The sequence below is a fragment of the Muntiacus reevesi genome, chromosome 8, assembly GCF_963930625.1.
Source record: "Muntiacus reevesi chromosome 8, mMunRee1.1, whole genome shotgun sequence".
Taxonomy (NCBI): Eukaryota; Metazoa; Chordata; class Mammalia; order Artiodactyla; family Cervidae; genus Muntiacus; species Muntiacus reevesi.
Window position 1 is genome coordinate 42763173 of NC_089256.1, and position 26091 is coordinate 42789263.

At 40.1% G+C, this 26091-nt stretch overlaps 1 protein-coding gene across 1 annotated transcript; it reads left to right on the forward strand.

The window, feature by feature from the left end:
• The first annotated feature begins 2041 nt into the window (after window positions 1-2041).
• Window positions 2042-18465, forward strand: TEX55 (testis expressed 55). The gene is made up of 5 exons (XM_065942108.1): window positions 2042-2254; window positions 2360-3631; window positions 4169-4312; window positions 8028-8090; window positions 18388-18465. Exons 1-5 carry the CDS (start codon window positions 2042-2044, stop codon window positions 18463-18465), a joined length of 1770 nt encoding a protein of 589 aa, XP_065798180.1.
• The last annotated feature ends 7626 nt before the right edge of the window (window positions 18466-26091 follow it).

A 26091-nucleotide genomic window follows, 5' to 3' on the forward strand; every position in this document is an offset into this window, starting at 1 on the left:
GCAGCACTGTTAAAAGCAAAAAATTAATGCATATAATAAATTACATATATATTTTAAAATAGCTACTCTTTATAAAGCATATATGAACTATATATATATATATATATAAAATCTCATTTTGTTTTCACAAGAATTCTGAGAAGTATTATATTATTCTCATTTTCATCCACAGATTAGAAAATTGAAGTTCAGAAAAATAAAGAGGTTTGCTCAAATTTAACAATCTATTAAGTAACAGATACAGAGTTGGAACAAATTTGGTCTAATGCCAAAAGCCAATGTCCTTTGGATTATGTTTCTTGACATAGAAGAACATTTAAACCATAGTTTTAAATCACAATGTAGTTTATAGAACAATTACATGGTTTGATTCCATTTTGTAAAATACATGTCTATAGATATTAAGCATATAGATTTGCATGGGAAAAATTCTCAAAGGGTATACATCAAAATGTTAATAAAGGTTATCCCTGAGTGTTTGGGGAGCTTTTTAAATTTATGCTTGTTTTACTTACTTTTCTACAATCAATCAGTCCAGTTCAGTTCAGTTCAGCTGCTCAGTCATGTCCAACTCTTTGAGACCCCATGAATCGCAGCATGCCAGGCCTTCCTGTCCATCACCAACTTCCGGAGTTTACTCAAACTCATGTCCATTGAGTCGGTGATGCCATCCAGCCTTCTCATCCTCTGTCGTCCCCTTCTCCTCCTGCCCCCGATCCCCTCCCAGCATCAGGGTCTTTTCCAATGAGTCAACTCTTCACATGAGGTGGCCAAAGTATTGGAGTTTCGGCTTCAGCAATAATTATATTTAATTTATAAATGGAAAAACAAATCTGCAAAACCAATATCCCCGTAAAGTTGCAAGCCATAGCCCATCACCTATTTTATTCCAAACAAAGAATGTATTTGCTTCACACATTTTTAGATAAATAAGTAAGGCAAATCTTTAATATATTTATATTCAACAAACATATCTTGAGCACCTACTGTGTGTTAGGTGTGTGTGGGTGTTAGTCGCTCAGTCATGTCCAATTCTTTGTGACCCCATGGACTGTGGCCCACCAGGCTCCTCTGTCCATGAGATTCTCCAGGCAAGAATACTGGAGTGGGTTGCCATTTCCTTCTCCAGGGTATCTTCCCGACCCAGGGATCTAACCCATGTTTCTTATAACTTCTACATTGGCAGGTGGGTTCTTCACCACTAGCGCCACCTGGGAAGCCCATGTGCTAGGTACTGTTAGGTAAATGATTTTATTTTAGTGTGTCTCAATTCTCCTGCTCATAAGTACAGCACCAAAAGTACCCACTCTCCCTCTCACTCCTTAATTACTACTATTTGCGTTTGGATTTTAAGTTTTATCTCTAATTACCAAATGCAATTAAACCCATATTAAAAGAATATCTGGCATTATATTACCAATCCTTGGCTTGCCTCAGTGATTTAGGCTCTGGAAAGCCAAACTCCCAAGTCACCACCTCTGTACTGATCTGCTCCTGAGAAAAGAGAGCAAGCTGGCCTGAAGTGGATTCTTAAGATCTATTCCAAAAAGGGAGGGCAACTATCAAAGTGTAGACCCCATTGACCACCATCAAGTGCAAATTCCCCACCTGTTAAATATTCCTTCTCCTATCTCTCCCTAGCTTTTCTTACTCCTTTTCTTTCTGGAACTCTGGCTCCTAACCCTAACGCTCCCTTCTGCTGTAAGACCATTGGATGGCGTACTTTTAAAATCCATTCTCACTGCATTTTCTCTCCTCCTTCCAGCCCTCCAACCATATATGACTTTGGTACCTTGAGTGTTAGAAGGACTAAAGCCTTCCTGGTACCACCGAAAACAGTACTGGCATTGTTTGTAAAGGCAGGATTTTTTTAAGTTTTGTTTTGTTTTTTTAAGAAAAAAGAGTTTGGTAACATCACCACAATACCAATTAGAGTTTATAAAGAAAAATAACTTTTAGCAGGACCATTTACAATCACAGTACCCAGTAGTAAAATCATACTCTGCACTACAACTGTGGTTATACAAGTAGCCAATCAATCATGGGTCTGTTTGATGGCAGCAGTAACCTCTGTTTAGGTATGCCGCCCTCGTGTGGTTGGACGCGTGTTCTGTTGATTCCAGAGAGACCTGTAGGATCCAATTTCACACACAACGCTGGGCGTCTGCAAGAAAAAAGCAAGGAGGGGAGCGCTCTAAGGCACCGTTTCACAGAGCCCTCACCAGCCTGTAGTCACCCCTCTTCTTGGGAGAAGGTGAGTTGAGCTCACATCCTGAGCTCGCATCCACTCTGAGCGCCCAGAGGCAGCTGGTCCCCAGGCAGCCGCAGGAAGTCCCGCTCACTGCCCGACACTCACTAGTGTTCACCAGCATGCCTGGAAGAACCAGCGCGGAGGCCCGGAAGAAAGCCCACGGGCATTGTTGTCACTCACACACGCTCTGACGGTTGCCTAGACGACCTAGGTCCGGCCCCACCCACAGAGTCTGGCAATCTGGACCAGTCGGGTACCGGGCAGAAGATGGAAAAGCCTCCAGAAGAGGCTGCCACCGAATCCTCGGAAATCCAAAGACCAGCCGAGTCCCCAGATGACAGTCACACAGATGGCCAGGAAGACAGCGGGCAGAACCAGTATGAAGTGGAGGCAGATGACTGGACTGATGACAGAGCAGCTGACCAGACTGCTCAAATGGTGTCTGGCCTAGCTGAATCCAACATAGTTAATCAAGCTGACTACAAAGTAGATGAACACATGGGGAAAAGACCATCTGATCAGGCTGACCTCAGAGCATCTGACCATGCTAATTTTGCCAGTCATAGAACATCTGATCAGGCTGATCAGAGGATGTCAGAACAGATGGACAGCAAGGCATCTAGCCAAGCTGATGGTGTCAGGTCTGAACATACTGACAACCAGATGTCTGCCCTGCCTGAACAAGGTACTTACGAGCAAACTGAACGGAGAACGTCCAGCCTAGCTGAGAGAAGAGCTTCTGAACAGTTCGACCGAAAGCCATCTGTGCCATCTTTACAAAGAGCCCATGGGCAGAGTGATCACAGAATGCCCCGACCAGCTGACCAAAGAACTGCTCAACAAATTGAAAGTAGATTGTCTGGGCTGATTGAGACAAAAACTTATGAACGAGTTGATCAGAGATCATCTGACCAAGTTGACCACAGAAGAGCTGCAAAGACTCACCGCAAAGTGCATGACCAGGCTACTAAACCAGATGAACACCCTGAGACTGACTCTGACAAAGCTGGTGGTGAATCTGATCAGGCTGATGACTTACTGGGCGAAGAGTATGATTACACAGAAGACAACCTGTTTGACTATGGAGAACAGTCTGATGACAACATATTCATACAACTTGGCTACGGCATGGAAGAGGAAAAGGATGACTTCAAAGTGCAACCCTGCAAATTTGAGCCTAGCCAGACAGATGCCAGCATATCTAAGACTTCCAATGAAACTGACACTGAAAGTGTAGCTGACCTGCGAGTCTTCATGCCATTTGATAACAGTACTTTACAAACCAAAGAACAAGCCTACTCTGAAAGGTTTCCCTCCATTTCATCTAAACTGGACTATATCATCAGTCGAGAAAAACCTCAGCCCACAGAAGTCGAGCCTGTAGGTTAAACGGACATTTGATACCCACCTGGGAGGTTGGAGATCAAGCCAGGGTTCTGGGAGAATGCAGGCAGAGGGCACATGCTGTGGTATGTGTAACCCATATAATTCAGAAAGGCAGGAGTAGGGTGGGAGATAACGAGATGCGTTGCCTTCTCAGCTATCCTAAGTAGGCCATTCAGGGAGGATCAATGAACCAGGATGCAGGAACCCTGGGTTTCAAGTCCTGGTACTGCTGCTAACCCTGGGAAACTAACTCATTTCCCCTCTCTGAGCTTCTGCCAGAGGAAAGGAATTTGGAGTCCGTTGGTTATTTCTGTGAAGGGAAAAGTAGACTGGTGATGTCTAAGGCACCTCTCAAGACCTGAGGTACATTACATTGCCTGGAGGACCAGCCAGATCTCTCCTAAGGTGTTTAGTTTCTAGAGTTCAGATCCCGTCAATACCAAATTCCACTGATAACATCAACAGTAGCAACAAAACTTCTGGGAATTTTCTATGCATTAAAGACTTTCTTGGGGGATATTTCCATTTTAGGATGATTTTTCAGCATACCAGGAAAGGATTTCTGATGTATACAGTCAACCTTTTAAGAGGCGATTCCCTCCTATAGTATATGAAGATCCTTATCAAGTTTCACTTCGATACATGGAGAAACACCACATTCTGCAAATATTCCAGGTAAACCTCTCAATCTCTTTTTAAAATGTGAGTTTTAAAGTAATTATAAAAGACAAAGGAGAAGCTCTTAAAAGGTACAAGAAAAGGTGCTTGCTATAAAAAGGATATAATCTCAGTGTCAGTCAGCAAATGCATTAAGAGTATTAATCTAAGGTAGTAAATGATAAACACCAAATGAATGATTCTTACCATAATATGAAGCCCTTTAGAGGAATTAGAGATTTGATAGTTTGGTTGCCAGGGGAATAAAATTGGTCAAGGGTTAAAGTTTGAGCCGGACTGAGGAAGGAGGGACAAAATATTGGCAATTAAAAAGGAGAGAAAAAGATTTCCCAGGCAGGAATATAATATTTTCAAAAGATGACCAACTTGTGACCATCTAAGAAACCACATTTTTTTTAGTGTGGAACATTTTTAAGTTCTTTATTGAATTTGTTACAATATTGCTTCTTTTTATTTACTTTTTTGGTTTTTTGGCCACAAGGCATGTGGGATCTTAGCTCCCTCACCAGGGATCCAACCCATACCCCTCTGCATTGGAAGGTGAAGTCTTAACCACTGGACCACCAGGAAAGTCCCAAGAAACCACATAAAAATGAAGTAATTAGAAGTTGCTTTTACAACTGACCAAGAAATAATCTCAAAAATATACAAGCAACTCATGCAGCTCAATTCCAGAAAAATAAATGACCCAATCAAAAAATGGGCCAAAGAACTAAACAGACATTTCTCCAAAGAAGACATACAGATGGCTAACAAACACATGAAAAGATGCTCAACATCACTCATTATCAGAGAAATGCAACTCAAAACCACAATGAGGTACCGTCACACGCCAGTCAGAATGGCTGCCATCAAGAAGTCTTCAAACAATAAATGCCGGAGAGGATATGGAGAAAAGGGAACCCTCTTACACTATTGGTGGGAATGCAAACTAGTACAGCTACTACGGAGAACAGTGTGGAGGTTCCTTAAAAAACTGGAAATAGAACTGCCATATGACCCAGCAATCCCAGTGCTGGGCATACACACCAAGGAAACCAGAATTGAAAAACACACCGTGTACCCCACTGTTCATCGCAGCACTGTTTACAACAGTTGCTGCTGCTGCTAAGTCGCTTCAGTCGTGTCCGACTCTGTGCGACCCCATAGACAGCAGCCCACCAGGCTCTCCCATCCCTGGGATTCTCCAGGCGAGAACAGTGGAGTGGGTTGCCATTTCCATCTCCAATGCATGAAAGTGAAAAGTGAAAGTGAAGTCGCTCGGTCATGCCCGACTCTTAGCGACCCCATGGACTGCAGCCCACCAGGCTCCTCCATCCAGGGAATTTTCCAGGCAAGAATACTGGAGTGAGTTGCCATTGCCTTCTCCTTTACAACAGCCAGGACATGGAAGCAACCTAGGTGTCCATCAGCAGACAAATGGATAAGAAAGTTGTGGTACATATACACAATGGAATATTACTCAGCCATTATAAAGAATGCATTTGAATCAGTTCTAATGAGGTGGATGAAACTGGAGCCTATTATACAGAGTGACGTAAATCAGAAAGAAAAACACCAATATAGTATATTAACACATATATATAGAATTTAGAAAGATGGTAACAACGACACTATATACAAGACAGCAAAAGAGACACAGATATAAAGAACAGATTTTTGGACTCTGTGGGAGAAGGCGAGGATAGGATGATTTGAGAGAATAGCTTTGAAACATGTATATCACCGTATGTGAAATAGATGAACAAGTTCATCTATTTGAACTGTTTCATCTATGTGAAATAGGGCACTCAAAGCCAGTGCACTGGGACAACCCAGAAGAATGGTATGGGGAAGGAGGTGGCAGGGGGGTTCAGGTCCAGGGGACACATGTACATCCATGGCTGATTCATGTCAGTGTATGGCAAAAACCACCACAATATTGTAAAGTAATTAGCCTCCAATTAAAATAAATTAATTAATTTTAAAAAATTAAATGAAGCTATAGTTCTCCTTTTACCTATCTGTTGATGCCTAATGACAACTATCTGAATGAAGATCTAGAATTACTTAGAGTCAATAAATAATCCACTGATATACTATTATGATTAAAATTATATCAATTGTCAAAAATTTACTTTTAATTCTTGAAATTACAAATCTTACTGACCTCAGGATATGGAGGTGGAACCTTCTTTAAAGTATGACATTCCTTGACCAATATAGCATTATATATTATCACATTTAAAAGTTTTGTTGCTTTGTGGATTGCTTTGTTTCTGTTTTCCTTGAATGTGTATTTTAATGTTAATATTATTATCCAGCAAGGCTTATACACATATGTAATAACATACATACATGAAGTAACTTTTTATTGTGTGGTTATAAAGTTGTAAGTAAGAATGCATGCTTAGTCGCTCAGCCATGTCCAACTCTTTATGACCCCATGGACTGTAGCCTGCCAGGCTTCTCTGTCCATGGGGATTCTCCAGGCAAGAATACTGGAGTGGGTTGCCATGCCCTCCTCCAGGGGACCTTCCCAACCCAGGAATTGAACCCAGGTCTCTCACACTGCAAGTAGATTCTTTACCATTTGAGCCACCAGGGAAACCCAGGTTAGAATGGCCCACCTCACATGAAAACATTTAAGCTGGAAAAATTTAAGTTTAAAGACCTAGGATGTAGAGGAAAGTATACAAATTGCATAATCTATTAGCCCAAGTCTCCAAGCTAAATTTGCTCCTTCTCATCTTTGTAATTTGGAGGAGATTACCTAATTTCTGTGAATCTCAGTGTCCTCATATAACAGGGATAAGTGATATTTACTTTATTAATGTTATTCTATGCCACTTCTTTCTTTAAAATGTCCTTTTGTGGAAGAATGCTAACTGCTGGGCTTTCTGGCTTTAACAAAGAACTACTAATTGTTAAACTGAAGGACAGAAGCCCTAGAAAGTAGAATTTTAATCATTCTGTAAGCTATTTTCTTCATCTGTCAAGAAAAAACAGTGTTTATGCATTGAACATTGTGATAAGTAAAACTAGTTATAAATGTGTTCAGTAGAAATATATGTGAAATAATTAATGAGCTTGCATGCATTAAACAGATCAAAATACTTTATACCAGAAATTTGCCCTATTGTTATTCCCTGCAAATGAGAATTCTGTTTACTTTATTAATAATTTTTGTTATTCAACAGCAACAAAACGTATGAAAGTGAGTCTCTGAAGTCTTTGATATGCTTTCTCATTTATTATTACAAACACAGAACATCATTTTAACGTTTTAGAATCAAATGCCTTAGGAAGTTTCTATGTAAAAATCATAGTGTTTTAAAATTTTTACTCAAAATAGTTTCTTTGACTGTTCTTTGAAGTAAATTATTTACTGATTTCTCAGTCTGGCAAAATCACAATTCTCAAAATAAAAACTTCCTCCAAAACCTTCTCACTACCTCTTTGATCTTAAAAACTAGAAAAATACCCACTGTTGTTTATTACTAAATCTTTATTCATCCACATTTTACCTTAATTTACCTAAACTTATCAGTAGTAAGGAAGTAATTTTTCAATATGTAGACATATATGAATTTTTTTAAAATACTGTGATACCAAAAAAAAAAAAAAAAACTGCTGTGGTACTTGTTAGGTTAATACAACATATTACTTCAGGTATAACCTGACCACATAAGTTTAGTTCAGAACCATAATGTAATATCTTTCTCTCTCTCAGCAGATCACTGAAAACTTAGTCTATGAAAAGCCAGAGGATCCCCTGAATTTTATGCTGGGTCAGGTATGGAATAGGAGAAAAAGAGCAACCTTGTTATTCTTTTTTTATTATAAAATATAGCACATATACAAGTGTACAAAACTTGTGCAACTCAGTCAATGGTCATGAAGTGAGCATATCTGTAACTGCCATTCAGGTTAAAAAACAAAAAACTAAATATCGTCAGCGTCTGAGAAGTCCCCTTCGGTTTCCTCAAGGTTATCACTTCCCACAAAGGGACTATTATTCTGACTTTTATGGTAAAGACATTCTCACTTTTCTTTTTAATTTTGCCATGAAACATGAACCATAAGACACTCTTGTTTAGACTTGTCAGATTTTTGAAATTTTTATTTTATTTTATTTAGTGGTTAAGAACGTGACTTCTAGAACCAAACTGCTTTATTTTTTAGACTTAAAAATATTTTTAGTTTTAAATTTTTATGCAAATTTTAAAGCTTACTTTCCATTTACAGTTATTACAAAACATTGTCTATATTCCCCATGTTGTACAATACATGCTTGAGCCTGTCTTACACCCAATTATTTGCTCCCTGCCCCCACATTGGTAACCACTAGTTTGTTCTCTGTATTTGTGTAGACTTGTCAACCTTTTAAACTTTATATAAAGGGGACCATGTAATAGAGATTCATTTGTTCATTCTTTTACTCAAAACTATGTCTGTGAGATTAATCCATGCTATTGTGTGTGGCTGTAGTTCATTTATTTTCATTGCTATATAGCATTCATCACTTGAAATGCCACAATTTATTCATTCTGTGATAAATATGGACCTTCAGGATAACCTATTACAAAACTTTTTCCTAGGAACTTTCATGCGCATGTCTCTTGGTACACATAAATACGCATTTCCCTTGGGTACATACCCACAAGAGAGAATGCTGGATTCTAAAGTATGTGTAGCTCAGCTCTAGTACATTACATCAAATGATCTTCCAAGGAAATTTTCACCAATTTACACTCCCACTAGCAGTGTGTATTAGAGTTTTGGTTGTCTTACATCCTTACCACTTACACCCAACAGTATTAACCAGTCTTTTCAGCATTAACCTTTTTAATGGATGAACAGTAATAAATCATTGCAGGTTCAACTTATTTCTCCTGAGTCCTAAAACAGTTGCATACTTTTTCATTTCTTTATTGGCCATTTAGAAATATTTCTTTTCTATTATATTGTCTTTTAAAATCATTTGCAATGGTTCTCTATATATTCTGGTTGTGAGCTCTTTGTTGATGTGCTTGTTACATGTATATTCTCTGACTCTTTGCCTTCGTATTTTATCTCTTAAAGTTATCTTTTGATGAACAGGAATTTTTAATTTTTATATATTCAAATTTATTTTATTACATCTGGTGTCCTATATTAGAAGTGTCTTCTTAGCCCAAGCTCCTCACCTTAGTCCCTGTATTATCTTGTAGAAGTTTTTTATGGATTTTGTTTTGTTTTGCTTTGTACATTTATATCGAATCAGTTTGGAATTGATTTTGTGTAGGATGTGAGGTGAAGTCGAGCTTTATTTTCTTTCAAGCAGACATCCAACTGACGAAGCACGTTATAGGAAAAGACAGTACTTTCCACACTGTTTTTTTATTTGACTCCTGTAGTATATTTGTTGATCCTTGCTCTTAGTTAGAATCTCTTAGTTAGAATTCCCCATAATAGGTTTTAATATCTACCAGAGCAGGTCCTCATATCTTATTCTTCTTTTAAAATATCTTAGTTGTTCTTCAGTTCAGTTCAGTTCAGTAGCTCAGTTGTGTCTGACTCTTTGCAACCCCATGAACAGCATCATGCCAGGCCTCCCTGTCCATCACTAACTCCCGGAGTCCACCCAAACCCATGTCCATTGAGTCGGTGATGCCATCCAACCATCTCATCCGCTGTCGTCCCCTTCTCCTCCTGCCCCCAGTCTTTCCCAGCATCAGGGTCTTTTCTTAGGTGTGCATTTCCTTTTCAGCATTTAGAATTATTTGTGAAGTTACACACATACACACACACTAGCACACACTGATGGGATTTTGTGGGGAGATTGCTTCAGCTCTGTTGATCAATTTGGGGAGAAGTATTGAATACCAGCTTGAAACAATAAGTTTTATCCTTTCCATTTATCTAGGTCTTTAATTTCTTCCAGTATCATTATTATTTGCATAAAGATTTTACATATCTTTTGATGGATTTATTCACAGGTATTTTATAATTTTGATGCTATTATAACTAGAAACTTTTAAAACTTCAGGTTCTAATTTCTGACATATAGATATGTAACTAATTTTTGTTGATCTTATTTGCAGCAACCTTGTTAAACTCAATATTTCTAATCAAGTACTTGTGGATATTTGGGGTATTCCAGCGTATACAATCATATCATATTTAACCTTTCCAATCCCTATCTTTTCTTTCTGTCTGTCTTTTTGCATGTCTTATAACCCCCTCAGATCTACCTTCATCTCTTCTTTACCCTGCAGAGAAGCTATCTGCATGGACTAGATCAATAGGCTCTCATTCCTTTTGATTTATAGTGGGTTAAGCCAGTAGGAAACTGTGGAGAAAGATGGGAAGGAGAAAAGAGAATGAGATTAGATTTATTCCTCTGTCCTTTTCTCCATGATCTATCTGTCCTGAGTTTTCTGGAAGTCACTGGTTCTCTTAAGGCATCTTACTTTATACAGCTCTTTTCTCCTGAATTACAGTAATGTTCCCTCTTCTTGACTTTCAGTCTCAAAGTTCAGTGTTTCCTAGCTTTGGATTATTGCATTATCTCCTGTGACTACCTAATGCCTACTTCTTTAAAACAATACTTTTATGAATAAACCTCTTTGAATTTTTCTGTTTTGAAAGTGCTGTTTCCTGTTGGAATCCTGACTGATACAGAACACTGGTTAGGGATCACCAGCAGAATTAATGTTGAATAGAAGTAGCCACCGTGGTTTACCTTGCTGGCACTCAATCTAAAAAAAAAAATCCTTATTTAACCATTAATTATGGTGTTTATTGTGCTTTATAAATGCTACTAATAGTATCAGGGCAGTTCCCTTCATAACTTGTTTTCTGAGAAGTTTTGCCATGAATTATTAAATTTTATCAAATTATTTTTCTATATCTGTTGAGATGATTATATGATTTTTCTTCCTTCTCCTGGTAATATGGGGAAACATTTTCATTTTTAAAACTTTTCAAGCATACATACAGAAAATTGCAGGTATCAAATCTGCACAGCTTGACTATCACTACTTGAACAGAGCCAGGAAATCACCAGTCAGGTCAAAAGACTGTAAGTTCTCATCTCCTCAGAATCCCACATGGTGACTGCTTTCCAATAACTACCCTTTCTTTTCCAGAAAATAACCACTATTCTAGCTTCTAGATTAGCTTGACTCTTTTGGATTTTATATAAATGGAACCCGATAATCATACTATTTGCAGGCCGGCTTCTTTTGAGCTGACTGTGGAGCTGACTGTGGAGCTGACTGTGGCTCAGATCATGAACTTCTTATTGCCAAATTCAGACTTAAAGAAAGTAAGGAAAATCACTAGACCATTCAGGTATGATCTAAATCAAATCCCTTATGATTATACAGTGGAAGTGGCAAATAGATTCAAAGGTCTAGATCTGATAGAGTGCCTGAAGAACTATGGACGGAGGTTTGTGATGATGTTCAGGAGGCAGTGATCAAGACCATCCCCAAGAAAAAGAAATGCAAAAAGGCAAAATAGTTGTCTGAGGAGGCCTTACAAATAGCTATGAAAAGAAGAGAACCAAAAGGCAAAGGAGAAAAGGAAAGATATACCCATTTGAATGCAGAGTTCCAAAGAATAGCAAGGAGAGATAAGAAAGCCTTTCTCAGTGGTCAGTGCAAAGAAATAGAGGAAAACAATAGAATGGGAAAGACTAGAGATCTCTTCAAGAAAATTAGAGATACCAAATGAAATTTTCATGCAAAGATAGGCTCAATAAAGGACAGAAATGGTATGAGCCTAACAGAAGCAGAATATATTAAGACGAGGTGGCAAGAATACACAGAAGAACTGTACAAAAAAGATCTTCACGACCCAGATAATCACGATGGTGTGATCACTCACCTAGAGCCAGACATCCTGGAATGTGAAGTCAAGTGGGCCTTAGAAAGCATCACTACAAACAAAGCTAGTGGAGGTGATGGAATTCCAGTTGAACTATTTCAAATCCTAAAAGATGATGTTGTCAAAGTCGTGCACCCAATATGCCAGCAAATTTGAAAAATTCATCAGTGGCCACAGGACTGGAAAAGGTCAGTTTTCATTCCAATCCTAAAGAAAGACAATGCCAAAGAATGCTCAAACTACTGCACAGTTGCACTCATCTCACACACTAGTAAAGTAATGCTCAAAATTCTCCAAGCCAGGCTTCAACAGTTCATGAACTGTGAACTTGCAGACGTTCAAGCTGAATTTAGAAAAGGCAGAGGAACCAGAGATCAATTGCCAATGTCCATTGAATCATCGAAAAAGTGAGAGAGTTCCAGAAAAACATCTGCTTTATTGACTATGACAAAGCCTTTGACTGTGTGGATCATGACAAACTATAAAAAATTCTTAAAGAGATGGGAATACCAGACCACATGACCTACCTCCTAAGAAATCTGTATGCAGGTCAGGAAGCAACAGTTAGAACTGGACGTGGAACAACAGACTGGTTCCAAATAGGAAAAGGAGTATGTCAAGGCTGTATATTGTCACCCTGCTCATTTAACTTATATGCAGAGTACATTATGAGAAATGTTGGGCTGGATGAAGCACAAGCTAGAATCAAGATTGCCGGGAAAAATATCAATAGCTTCAGATATGCAGATGACACCACCTTATGGCAGAAAGTGAAGAATTAAAGGGCCTCTTGATGAAAGTGAAAGAGGAGAGTGAAAAAGTTGGCTTAAAGCTCAACATTCAGAAAACTTAAGATCATAGCATCCAGTCCCATCACTTCATGGCAAATAGATGGGGAAAGAGTGGAAACAGTGACAGACTTTATTTTGGGGTGGCTCCTAAATCACTGCAAATGGTGACTGTGGCCATGAAATTAAAAGATGCTTGTTCCTTGGAGGAAAAGTTATGACCAACCTAGACAGCATATTAAAAAGCAGAAAAGACTTTCCCTACAAAGGTCCGTCTAGTCAAAGCTATGGATTTTTCAGTAATCACATATGGATGTGAGAGTTTGACTATAAAGAATGCTGAGCACCGAAGAATTGATGCTTTTGAACTGTGTTGTTGGAGAAGACTCTTAAGAGTCCCTTGGACTGCAAGGAGATCCAACCAGTCCATCCTAAAGGATATCAGTCCTAAATATTCATTGGAAGGACTGATGCTGAAGCTGAAACTACAATACTTTGGACACCTGATGTGAAGAGCAGACTCATTTGAAAAGACCCTTATGCTGGGAAAGATTGAAGGCGGGAGGAGAAGGGGACGACAGAGGATGGGATGGTTGAATGACATCCCTGACTCAATGTACATGAGTCTGAGTAAACTCTGGTAGTTGGTGATAGACAGGGAGGCCTGGCGTGGCCCATGGGGTCACAGAGAGTCAGACATGATTGAGAGACTGAACTGAACTGAACTGAACTGAACTGATGTTTCTAGGTTTCTCTCATCTTGTGCATATTATTCATTCCTTTTCATTTTTGTATTCTCTATTCTGAGTTAGACGTTTGATTTTTTTCCTTTTTTTTTTTTTTTTTTTTTTGGTCGTTATGAGTAATGCTGCAGTGAACATTCATATACTTGTCTCGGTGCACATGTGCACGAATTTCTATTGGGTTCAGACCTAGAAGTGTAATTGCTAAGTCATAGGTTATTGACATAAGTTCAGCTTTAACAGATGGCTAACCGAAAGTTTTCCAAAGTACTCAGACAAGTTTACACTCCCACGTAAAGTGGTATTGTTGTATTTTTCTTCATGTTTCTTATGCTCTGGTGCTTTGAACTAAGAATTTATGGGCTTATGGTTTTCAGCATATTTGGAAATTTGGCAGCCACTGTTTCCTCAAACACTTTTCTATCTTGTCCCTCTCCTATGGGAGCCCCAGTTACATATATATATGAGGGCAATTGAAGTTGTCTCACAGTTTCCTAATTCTCTATTAATGTTTTCTAACTTTTTTTTTCCCTTTCCATATATCAATTTTCTATTGCTGTCTTCAAGGGTATTGATCTTTTGTTGTGCAGTATCTACAGTACACTTTTCATCCCCAATTTAGTTTTTATCTTTTCTGTAGTGTCAATATCTTAACTTTTTTAACATAGAAAATATAGTTGTAATAATTGTTTTTGTTGCTTGTTTTTATGCCTGGTAATTTTTTTATTGAGATATAACTGACATATAACATTGTGGTAGGTAGGTGGCCCAGAGGCTCAGATGGTAAAGAATCTGCCTGCAGTACAGGAGACCCAGGTTTGATCCCTGGTTTGGAAAGATCCCCTGGAAAAGGGAATGGCAACCCACTCCAGTATTCTTGCCTAGAAAATCCCATAGACAGAGAAGCCTGGTAGGCTATAATCATTGGGGTCACAAAGAGTCGGACACAACTGAGCGACTAACACTTTCACACTGTCACTTTCATGCCTGGTAATTTTTGATTGGTGCAATATATTATGAGTGTTACCTTAGTAGGTACTGGATTTTTTGGAGGGTCAGGGCATTCATGTAAATATTCTTGGACTTTATTTGGGGACCCAGCTGATTTAATTGGAAACAATCTGATCCTTTCCAGCTTTGTTTTCAAGATTTTTTTTTGAGTGAGGCAGAACAGTGTTCATCTTGGACTGTTATGCCTGATGTCCGAATCCCCAAGCGGGAAGAGAGAAGGCCTCCAAGACAATGCAACTCGCAAAAAGGGAAGTTTATTGCTGACTCGAGTTAGGGCTCCTGTCGCATCCAACGCAGTGGTGCGGGGTCAGACAGCCCCAAGCCCAAGCTGTTACACAAATTTATAGGGTGAGCACACGCCGTTGGTAGTTGGTTTAAGCGGATTGGTTACAAGTTTGCAAAGCAATTTCATTGGTCAAACACACAAAAACATCTTTCAAAACTTTCACGTGCGCGGGAATTTCCCGGGGGTTTCCGCCCCATTCCTAATTGGCAAACAGCAGTCAGTGTTAAGTGAAATCTGATTGGTTGTATCCAGGTGGCCTTATAATCTTACCACCCAGAAGTAGGAAGGCCTACTCCTAATCTAAGCTGTCTGCCATGGCGTTACTTCTGCTCGCCTCACATTCCCCCCTGTCTGTTGTTCAAGTAGAGGAATCTTCCTCTTCTCCATCCTGGGCCACTGGCTGATATTGTCGTCTCAACACCATAATCTGAATGGTGTTGAGGCGTTCTTTAATAAATGATACTAGTCGGCATTCAGTCAAGAGAAGCTATTAGTGTGAAAAACAACGCAGGATTCTCTGATTACGCAGCAGGATATAACAGAATACATGGGCCAAATGTGAGTATCAATAATAGCACTATAAGTGGACCCAGGAGGGTGGAAATTAAGGTAGTCAGCCAGGGAGAGCGTTGAAACCAAGACTCAAACTATCCCTGCTGGGCTTCCCAATCTCTCTTTCGTTGCTCCAGTCCCTCTCTCACTTTTGCCATAGATTCTCTTACCACTCCTGTATGGTCTGCATAGAAACAACATTCTTCTCCCAGAGCCGTGCAGACCCCACCTTGTTGGAGAAAAATCAAGTCTAATCCTCTCCTATTCTGCAAGACCACCTCAGACAAGGAAGTCAAAGACTTCTCCAAGTGACTGATTGATTCTTCTATGCGAGTTATATCTTCATCTACAGCGACTTGTAGGGAGGAAAGCCCTTGGCCTTGCAGAGATAGTGAAGCTATTCCTGTCCCTGCTCCTGCCAGCCCAAGACTGAACAAGGTTGCTATGGTGATCGCACTGATTGGATCTCTCTTTTGTCTTAGCATTTCCCGGTCCCAATGTGAGTACATAACCTCTTCAGAGTGGTATAAGATTTTTGACATTACAGCAACCAAGACACAGAATTCTTGACTCTGGTTAAAAACCTTCACATTTAAACATGGGGTTAGCCCAGTATGTGAACAAATCCACCAACCCCCAACCTCTGGCACAATCCAATTTTTGCCATGTCTTATAAGGCCCGAAAGAGTGTGAAGGGAAGGAGGGTCACCCAGTCCCCTCCAGTCTCTATTGCCAACTTTGTCAAAGTTTCTTTTAGGGTCCGATTCATTCTCTCAACCTGTCCTGAGCTCTGGGGATTATATTCACAACGTAACTTCCATTTCGTCCCCAGAGCTTAGGCCAGCCCTTGTACAATCTGGCTCACAAATGCAGGTCCGTTATCAGAGCCCATAGTCACTGGCAGCCCGTACCTAGGCACTATCTCCTCTAAGATCTTTTTAGCAACCACTATTGCTGTCTCTCCCTTAGTGGGGAAGGCCTCCACCCACCCTGAGAAGGTATCTACCAGAACCAACAGATAGCGATACCCGTACTTGCCTGGCCTTACCTCAGTGAAAATCTATCTCCCAGTGTTGCCCTGGCTTTTCCCCTCGGTACCTCATTCCCCTGTGCTGCTTCTTCTCTGCCCTCATCAGCTGGCATGCTTTGCAAGTCTGAATTATCTCTCGTACAGTTGCATTTTGTCGAGGGAACCTCAGGCAGGTCATCTGGAGAAGTGTTAGGGTCTTTCTTTCTTCAAGTGTGTAGTTGTGTGCAGGTGTTCACACAGGTGATGACCCAGGGTGGCAGGCAATATCAGGTTGTTGTTTTGATCTCGGATGGATGGATCTCATCCATCTTTGTCATCCTTCTGGAGGGTGGTATCCTCGTTGAGCGATACCCCAAGGTGCTTAGGGTCTGTAAGAGGTCCCAGGTGGCACGGCTGCATGCCTCCTTTGTGGTTCCAGCCAACATAAGGTCATCCACATATTGTAGCAGAATGACCTCTGGGTGGCAAGTCCGATATTCATAGAGGTCCTCACTCAAATCCTCATTAAACAAGGTAGGGGAGTTCTTGAACCCCTGTGGGAGGCGGGTCATCCATGAGACGTCAAATGTGGGGAGTGATCCCCCGCCAAGCTTCCTGGCTCATGGGGTACTGTCTCACCCTCACAGGAGTTGCCCCGGCCTTTAGCTCGATGACGACCGGATGTCTCTGTTTGGCCAGTCCCATCCCTGCCGTTTCAGCCCAGGCCAACGGTTATTTATGGACCCACGGTTGTACATCTGGTGCTATGGTCTCTGAGGGCTTAGGCACAAAAAGTCTGTATTCATCTCTTAAGGCTAGGGATAAGACATGTATCGGCTGTCCAAGTCCATCTGTGACTGTCATTCCCCCAGGGTCAAAATGAATCTGAGCATTAACTTTAGTCAACAAGTCTCTTCCAAGTAGAGGGGCTGGGCCTTCTGGTATCACCAAAAACGAATGGGACACCTGGTGGGTCCCCAGATCTACTTTTCGTTCTGTGGTCCAACAATATCTTTTTGTCCCCATGGCTCCTTGCACCAAGCTGGTTTTCTTAGACATTGGTCCCAGTTTTTGATTTAAAACAGAGTGTTGGGCACCAGTATCTTCCATGAAGTCAACGGGTTTCCCCTCCACATGTATGGTTACCCAGGACTCGGGGAGGGGTGCCGAGTCTTGACTCCCCTAGTCACTGTCTTCCCCCGCATATAGAACTCAAGTTCCAGGGGAGATTCTCTCTCTCTCTGGGTCGTTCCTCTCCTCGGGTCCCTCTTAGGGCACTCGTTTTTCCAGTGCCCCTGTTCTTTGCAGTAGGCGCACTGATCTTTCTTTAGGGCCTGCCTTTTTGGATTCTCTTTTACTCCCGTCCAGGGGTCTCGGGGTTCCCTCAATTCTGTTCTGGCCTTTATCCCCGCAAAAAGAATCTGGGCTAGCTCCCTCTGGTTCTTCCAGTTTTCCCTCGCTCTATATTCTCTATCTTCCTTCCTGATCTTCTCAGCTAATTCCCTTTCCTCCCGTCGAATTCGTTCTTCCCTTTCTTCTGGGGTCTCCCTATTATTAAATACCTTTTCAGCTGCTTTCAGTAAATCCTATATCATCTGTTCCCCCAATCCCTCTATCTTTTGTAATTTCCTGCTAATATCTGGGGCTGCCTGATTTACAAAGGCTAACAGAACTGCAGCGCATGACTCCTCAGCCTGGGGGTCCATAGGTGTATATTGCCTGAAAGCTTCCATCAGCCTCTCTAGGAAGGCTACCAGGCTCTCAGTGTGCTCTTGCCTTACTAAATTTACCTTTGCCAAATTTGTTGGCTTTCTTGCTGTGGCCCGCAGGCCTGCCCTCAGAGTCTGGCGGTACACTCGGAGACGATCCCTACCTTCCGCTCGCTCAAAATCCCAGTTAGGCTGTAACAGAGGAAACCCCTCGTCCACGAGATGAGGCTGGGCGGTTGGCCTCCCCTCGGCCCCCGGGACCCGTTTCCACGCCTCTGCCAGAATTCACTCCCGTTCTTCTGTGGTGAAGAGCACCTGCAACAGCTGCTGACAATCGTCCCAGGTGGGGTTGTGAGTGAACAAAATGGAATTTAAGAGGTCAAAGAGGCCTTGGGGTTTCTCTGAGAAAGGAGGGTTTTGGGTCTTCCAATTGTACAGGTCACTCGTGGGAAAGGGCCAGTACTGATAGGTTCGCTCTCCGTCCGGGTTAGCTGGTCCCACTCGGACGGGGAGTGCCTGAACAGTGGATGAAGGAAACTCTGGGTCCCCAGGGTCTTGCCCACCCCTATTTCCCCTAGTTCTCCCCCGGGTCCCCAATGCTGGTCCCCCCTCATGGTCGGTTCCCGTTGGCCCTCCTAGTCCTCTCGGTTCACCTGTGGGAGCTTCTCTCCTCAGAGGGAATTGCAAGGGGGGCACATATGGCGGAGGCCTCATCTCCAGATCTCTAGATCTATCAGGTTTGGATAAGATGATTCCTGAAAGACTAGTTTTGGGTCCTCTTTCTTTTTGGTTTTCTCCGGGGGGGGGGGGGGGGGTCCTTCATCACCAGGACCTGTGAATTAGAAGAGCTAGGAGGTTTGTGAACGAAAGGTTTTAACCACTTAGGCGGATCTTCCACTAGATCCTGCCAAACCATGACATAGGGGACCTGATCCGGATGGCCCCAGGGATCCGGAGCCAAAATCTTGTCCTTCACAGCCTGTATGATGGACGGTTGAAAGGTGCCTTCCAGAGGCCATCCAACCTGGAAGGCGGGCCATTCTGTAGAGCAAAAGGTTATTAATTTACTTTTCTTGACTAGCAAAGACAAGTAATGGTGGTGCGGGGTCAGAGAGCCCCGAGCCCAAGCTGTTACACAAATTTATAGGGTGAGCACACGCCATTGGTAGTTGGTTTAAGCGGATTGGTTACAAGTTTGCAAAGCAATTTCATTGGTCAAACACACAAAAACATCTTTCAAAACTTTCACGTGCGCGGGACTTTCCCGGGGGTTTCCGCCCCGTTCCTAATTGGCAAACAGCGGTCACTGTTAAGCGAAAGCTGATTGGTTGTATCCAGGTGGCCTTATAATCTTACCACCCAGAAGTAGGAAGGCCTACTCCTAATCTAAGCTGTCTGTCATGGCGTTACTTCTGCTCACCTCACAGGACTAAGTATTCCCTACTGCTGAGGCAAGACCCTTGTGAGTACTCTCCCCAGTGCGCCATGAATCACGCTAGGTTTTCCAGTTTGGTGATCATAGGCAATATCCTTGGCTTGGCTCTTTCCATGGCCTTGGGGAGTTTCCTCACACACGTGTACTGATCCACACATGGGATTATTTCAAGGGGAACTTCTGCAGATTCCAGAGTTCTTTCTGTGCAGTTGTCTCCTCTCTGGCACTCTATCCTGTGAACTATAGCTACCATGGTTCCCCCAGGATCTCAGCTCCATCTGCTCATCTTAGGGGTCTGCCGAGGTCTTCTTGGGTTCACTTTCCTGGCTATGAGGCCAGACAACTTTCTGAAGACAAGAGGCTAGAGCACTTGTAAGGCTCACTTCATTTCTTTCCTGACTTTCACAGAGCACTGTCCTTTGTTGCCTAATATCGTGAAAACCGTTGTTTCTTATATGTTGTTCATTTTTTTAGTTGTTTTAAACAAGAGGGAAATCTGGTCTTAAAGGAAATATGAGTTCCAGACCTTTGGGTTTTAATGCTTTTCATCTATTTTGAGATTTTTGCAGCCAGCATTTTTTTCAAATACTGTTTCTATCCCTCCCCCCTTATCCCCTTTCTTCTCCTTCAAGGAACAGAATATGTTCTGGTTGTTCTTTTTATGCTGTCTATCTGTAAATTTTCTTCAACTATTGAATATTTCAAACATATACAAAAATAGAGAATAGCTTATTTACTCTCCATGTGCTCCTTGCACTGGAAGTCCTAGCCAGAGCAATTAGGTATAAATAGCTACTTTAAATTTAAAAAGTAAAAGCTTTCCAAATCAGAAAGGAAGAAGTAAAGGTTGTCTTTTCCATTTAAAATGAATTGCATTCTCTAGGTTTTCTTGTAACTAGGATAATTCCGATTGTATCTTGAACACCTTAAATATTGTGCTGTGCAGACTGTGTTCTATCATATTCTTCTGACAAGTGATGAAGCTCTTGTTTTTGTTTAACTGGCTGTTAACATGGTTAGATTTGAACTATGAGCACTCTCTCTTGCCTTCTGTGGTCACTTCTCTTTGCTACTACTAGTTTGAATCTGACCTATGAATGCATGCTTCAGAAGGCAACCTAAGGCGTATGCAGAGTTCATGCACAGACCTTCCCTCTTCGAGGATTCCCCCTCACTCTTCAGCATCTGACATTTGACCAGGCCACTTTCTGTGATTTTTCCTTCCAGAAAAGCAATGGGTTTTCTATTAGAATTTGAGGTATTCTGGTGCAGCCACAACTATGTTTGTGGGTCATGACTGTTTTGGGGTCAAAATTATGAAAACTGAGGAATTCATTCCATGTTGGTCACTTGCTCTAAGTTTGGAGTCCTCTTCAAAACCTACCTACTTATTGTCCAGAACCTTCACGTAGTTGTAAGACTTTTTGCTTTGTTTCAGTTTGTAGGTTTTTTCTTTTGGAGGGGGGTTTGTATTTTGTCTACAGTACACAGGTGTTATTTGAAGAATTCATTTTTTTAGTGTTTCTTCCTGCATATAGGAAAGAGATCTTCATATATTAAGCTATATATTATTAATATATACTATATGCTCTTACAGTTTTATCACATAGATTTAAGTGTGTGGTATTTTTACTTTATTTGGTTCAAAATAGTTTCTAATTTTCTTTATGATTTATTCTGCAACATATGGATTTTTGGACAGTAGATTATTTATATAAATACCTAAATATTGGTTTCTTGTTGCCCTTTGGTTATTGATTTCAAAGTCAATTGCACTATATTCATAGAACAAGATTTCAAATCTTTGAAATGTATTTACTTGCTTTATGATACAACATATAGTTAATTGCTGTGAATGAATTAATTGGGATTGAAAAAATATTTATTCTTCAGTTATTGAGAAGTGTCTAAATATACCCACTGGATCAGGTTTGTTAAACATGTTATTCAAGTTTTCCAATATTGTTGTCAATTTATGCTGTATATATGTAATTGGGGCTAATGTTATTAGGTGCTTATAAATTTAGATTCTTATATTTTTCTGGTAAATTGAATTTTTTATCATTAAGAAGTATAACATGAACTCTAACTACTCTTTCCAATATTGTTATAGCTACACCAGATTTATTTTACTCAGTGTTTATATGGTATATATTTTCCATCTTTATTACTTTTAACTTTTCTCTATTACATTTTAGACATCTTTCTTATAAATATTAATTGTGTATGTTATAATTTTTATAATTATTCAAATCTGGCAAGCTTTTAATTAGAGTAGTCCTTTTATATTTGATGTTGTTAAAGATATATTTGGGTTTGAATCTATGCTATTTGTCCCACCTGTTTTGTTTCTTTTCCTCTATTTTTGTCCTCCTTTATTGTTCCATTTTTCTATTTAGAAGTTATACTCAGTTTGTTTTTTGGTTTTATATTGAGGTGATTTTCTTAATTAATATGCTTTATTTTTTAGAATAGTTTTAGGTCTATAGAAAAATTAAGCAGAATGTACAGTGAGTTCCCACTTACTCTCATCCCCTCCCCCCATTTCCTCTATTATTAACATCCTGCATTATTGTGGTACATTTCTTACAATTGGTCAGCCAGTTTGATACATTATTATTAACTAAAGTTCATGATTTACATAAAGTTTCTTTGTGTATGGGCTTCCCTGGTAGCTCAGTTGATAAAGAATCTGCCTGCAATGCAGGAGTGCCCTGTTCAATTTCTGGGTCAGGAAGATCTGCTGGAGAAGGGATAGGCTAACCAGTCCAGTTTTCTTGGGCTTCCCTAGTGGTTCAGACAGTAAAGAATCCGCCTGCAATGTGGGAGATCTGGGTTCGATCCCTGGGTTGGGAAGATCCCCTGAAGAAGGGAATGGCTACCCACTCCAGTATGCTGGCATGGAGAATCCCATGGACTGTATAGCCCATGGGGTTGCAAACAGTTAGACACAACTCAGTGACTTTCACTCTTTGTGTTATTATACATTATAGGTTTTGACTGATGTATATGCTATGTACTTACAGTATCATACAGAAGAAGGTCACTGCCCTAGTAATTTTCTTAATATTATACTTTTAATCATTCTCCTAGATGTTTTCAACATGTAGTCCTGAGCTATCAAAATCTAAATTATTTGTACCAAGTCAGTATAAGTGAAGTGAAGTCACTCAGTCATGTCTGAATCTTTGCAACCCCATGAACTGTAGCCCACCAGGCTCCTCCATCCATGGGATTCTCCAGGCAAGAGTACTGGAGTGGGTTGCCATTTCCTTCTCCAGGCGATCTTCCCGACCCAGGGATTGAACCCAGGTCGCCCGCATTGTGGGCAGACACTTTACCATCCGAGCTGCCAGGGAACTCAAGTCAGTATAAGGACATCTATATTTTGATTTTCTATATATTTTTAACCCTACAAAATATGATAGTACCAAGTAGATCAAAACTGCAAGTGGAAAAAAAAATTTTTTTTTCATTCTCCTCAGGTACAGGAAATGATACAAAACAGAAACAAATGTGAAACCTACAAAGAATGAATCTCTCCTCAACATTGTTTACAACCATCTATGTCAACACTATGTTCTGTTGCCCACTCTGAAAAATCATTTTTGAATGGTTATTGATAGTGACTCTGCCTAAATATGTTTTTATTTTTTAAGTAAAAATCTACTGAGTATCTGTGTAAAATTCATAGAACAGTTACAGATACTTCTGGCTAATCATACAAAACATATACACATATACTTATCCGTGCATTGATATTTCAATACTCATTTCTCCAAAGCACTGAATAGAAACATGTTCACAAATCCCAAAGAGGATCAAGAAAAGAATATTAGCAATTTATATGCAGTTCCCAAAAGCATACAAATCCATCATGTCTCAAAGTTGTTTATAGAATTTTCAATCAGAAAATGTGCAGATAATAATTTGTAGCAGTACTTTTAGGAGATAATTGGTGTACGATCTCTTTTCTTGTTTCTTAATACCTCCAAGACATTTTTACTATTTTCCCCTTTGACCCTGCCTGTTACAGTCTGACATTAGTGGATGCAATTTAATCTATTCCTTGGGATAGTCTTCTGATTTTTAACCTACAGCAAAACTGAAACATGTTATACTACTCTGTACACACCTGTGGGAGAGGCAGAATGTCACTTCCTTATTACCTTTATCCTCTGAAGAGTGTCTACATTGTGTGGAATGTGCAACCAGTCAAACTGGTATTTAAAAGCTAAAAGCCTTAACGAGATCTACATGGTCTGAGAGTACTCAGCAATCATAACTGAGATGATCATATGATACTACTATTGTCTGAAACTTTCATTTAATTTCTATTTGAGTATTAAAGCAGACTTGATTGTTCATATTGTTTCCCTGGTGACTTGGTGTAACTATGTGGTGTATTACAATGAATTAAGTTCCTGTTTGAACAGGCATGCACAAATCCCTTTTTTATACCTGAATTTTATGTCTAACAATTATATTTTTAAAATCTATGCTTAGAACTTGAAAGTTTCTTTCGTTTTTCCTTCAATTGTCCATAAAATGTGCCTGTGCCCAGACTCAATAAATATTCTCCAGGCAGATAAGCAGTCTTTCTGTTGACTGTGGGCTGGCAAAACTAGGTGAAAGCTGATAAACTTACAGTGAACCTGTGGGAAAACTTTGAGAGGCATGACTAAGATATAATTAATCAGCTGGTAGAACAAAATTGACCCAAATACTGAAGGATCAACAATATTATTAGTGATCAAAGACTTGGATGTTATCAGTAACACCTGAAATTACTAAATTTAGTCCACTGATTTTCAGCCCTAACACTTTACTGTGTTCCATGAAGCAGAACACCTCAAACTAGTCCACCACAGTCACTTCAGCCCTTCTCACTGGCAATGTGTGATGCATTTCAGAGCTGTCCTTTTGACCTTTCACAATGAGGCAGTGGACCAGAGGGGATGGACTTGGTATGGTACAGTGCTCCTGACTAAATATGTTTGACTGAAAGAAAAAGGGAGAAAATGGAGATCAAGCCTCACTCTCAGTGACTCAGACTGAGTCAATCAGTGAAAAGTATGTTCAGTTCTAGGTCCCTTTGTGGTAGGAAGTAGTCCCAGACCAGGAGTAAACACGAAAGGTGAGACTCTAGGTGGAGCTGGCTGTCAACTAGAAAAGGAAGAGGAGTCCCAGCCTTTTCAGAGTGAAACTGGCAGAGGACATGACATATAGGGAAAAAAGGGTAATGGGAATAAAAGTTAATGTCAGAACAAGCAGGATTCATAAGTATGACTTCCCTTGAAAGAATGAATCCCTTAAGTATGCTTCTAAAAGATGCGTCATTCCTATAGATATGAAGTGTGAGTGCCTCAAATGTTATTGAATGAGATAACATGAAAAAGCACCTACAAAAGTGCCTGGTACTATAAGTTCTTATTATTTTTGTAATGTTATTATCAATAGTATTGATATTAGATTTTTCCCTGAGCAATCCTGCTGACCCTCACTCACTGTGCTCCTCTACTCCTCACAGTAATTGAGAATCAAGCTACTAGAACACTTTTCTGGGACACATCCCTTTCCCTCTTCCATTTAAAGAATAAACATGACATCATTTGTCATTAGGGAAATGTAAACCAAACCACAATGAGATGTTACTTCACATCCACTGAGATGGCTATAACCAAAAAGACAGACAATAACAAGTGTTGGCAAAGCTGTAGAGAAATTAGAATAGTTATACGGCTAATGGAAATGTAAAATAGAGCAGCTGTTTTGGAAACAGTTTGGCAATTCTTCAAAAACTTTAACATTATCTATGACTCAGCAATTGCACTCTTAGGAATATATCTAAGACAACTGAAAATATATGGCCATACAAAAACTTGTACAGAATATATGTAAAGTAATTAGCCTCCAACTAATAAAAATAAATGGGAAAAAAAAAGAAAACTTGTACAGAATATAAAATGGATATCCAGCAAAGACATATTGTAGACCAAATGCAACTCTGCTCAATGTTATGTGCCAGCCTAGATGGGAGACAGGTTTGGGGGAAAATAGATATATGTATATGTATGGCTGAGTCCCTTTGCTGTTCACCTAAAACCACCTTTAATCAGCTAGACCCCAATACGAAATGCTTTTGGTGTTAAAATTTTAAATTAAAAAAAAAAAAAAAACACTTGTACAAGAATATTCATAGCAGTGTTCATAATAACCCCAAAGTGGAAACAATAAAAATGCCCAGCAAGTGATGAATGGATTTTTTAAATGTGATGTTTGATAGATGAGTGAATAAATAAAAATGTGGTTTGTATATACAATGTAATGTTATTCAGCTTTGAAAGGAATGAAATTCTGACACATGCTGCACCATGGATAAACACTGA

Bases quoted from the DNA above. Each gene is read 5' to 3' on its own strand.
- TEX55 (XM_065942108.1), top strand. From the start codon at position 2,042: ATGGGTCTGTTTGATGGCAGCAGTAACCTCTGTTTAGGTATGCCGCCC. The intron at 2,255-2,359 runs GTGAGTTGAGCT...GACACTCACTAG, and splicing joins ACCCCTCTTCTTGGGAGAAG to TGTTCACCAGCATGCCTGGA. The intron at 3,632-4,168 runs GTAGGTTAAACG...TTTCCATTTTAG, and splicing joins AGCCCACAGAAGTCGAGCCT to GATGATTTTTCAGCATACCA.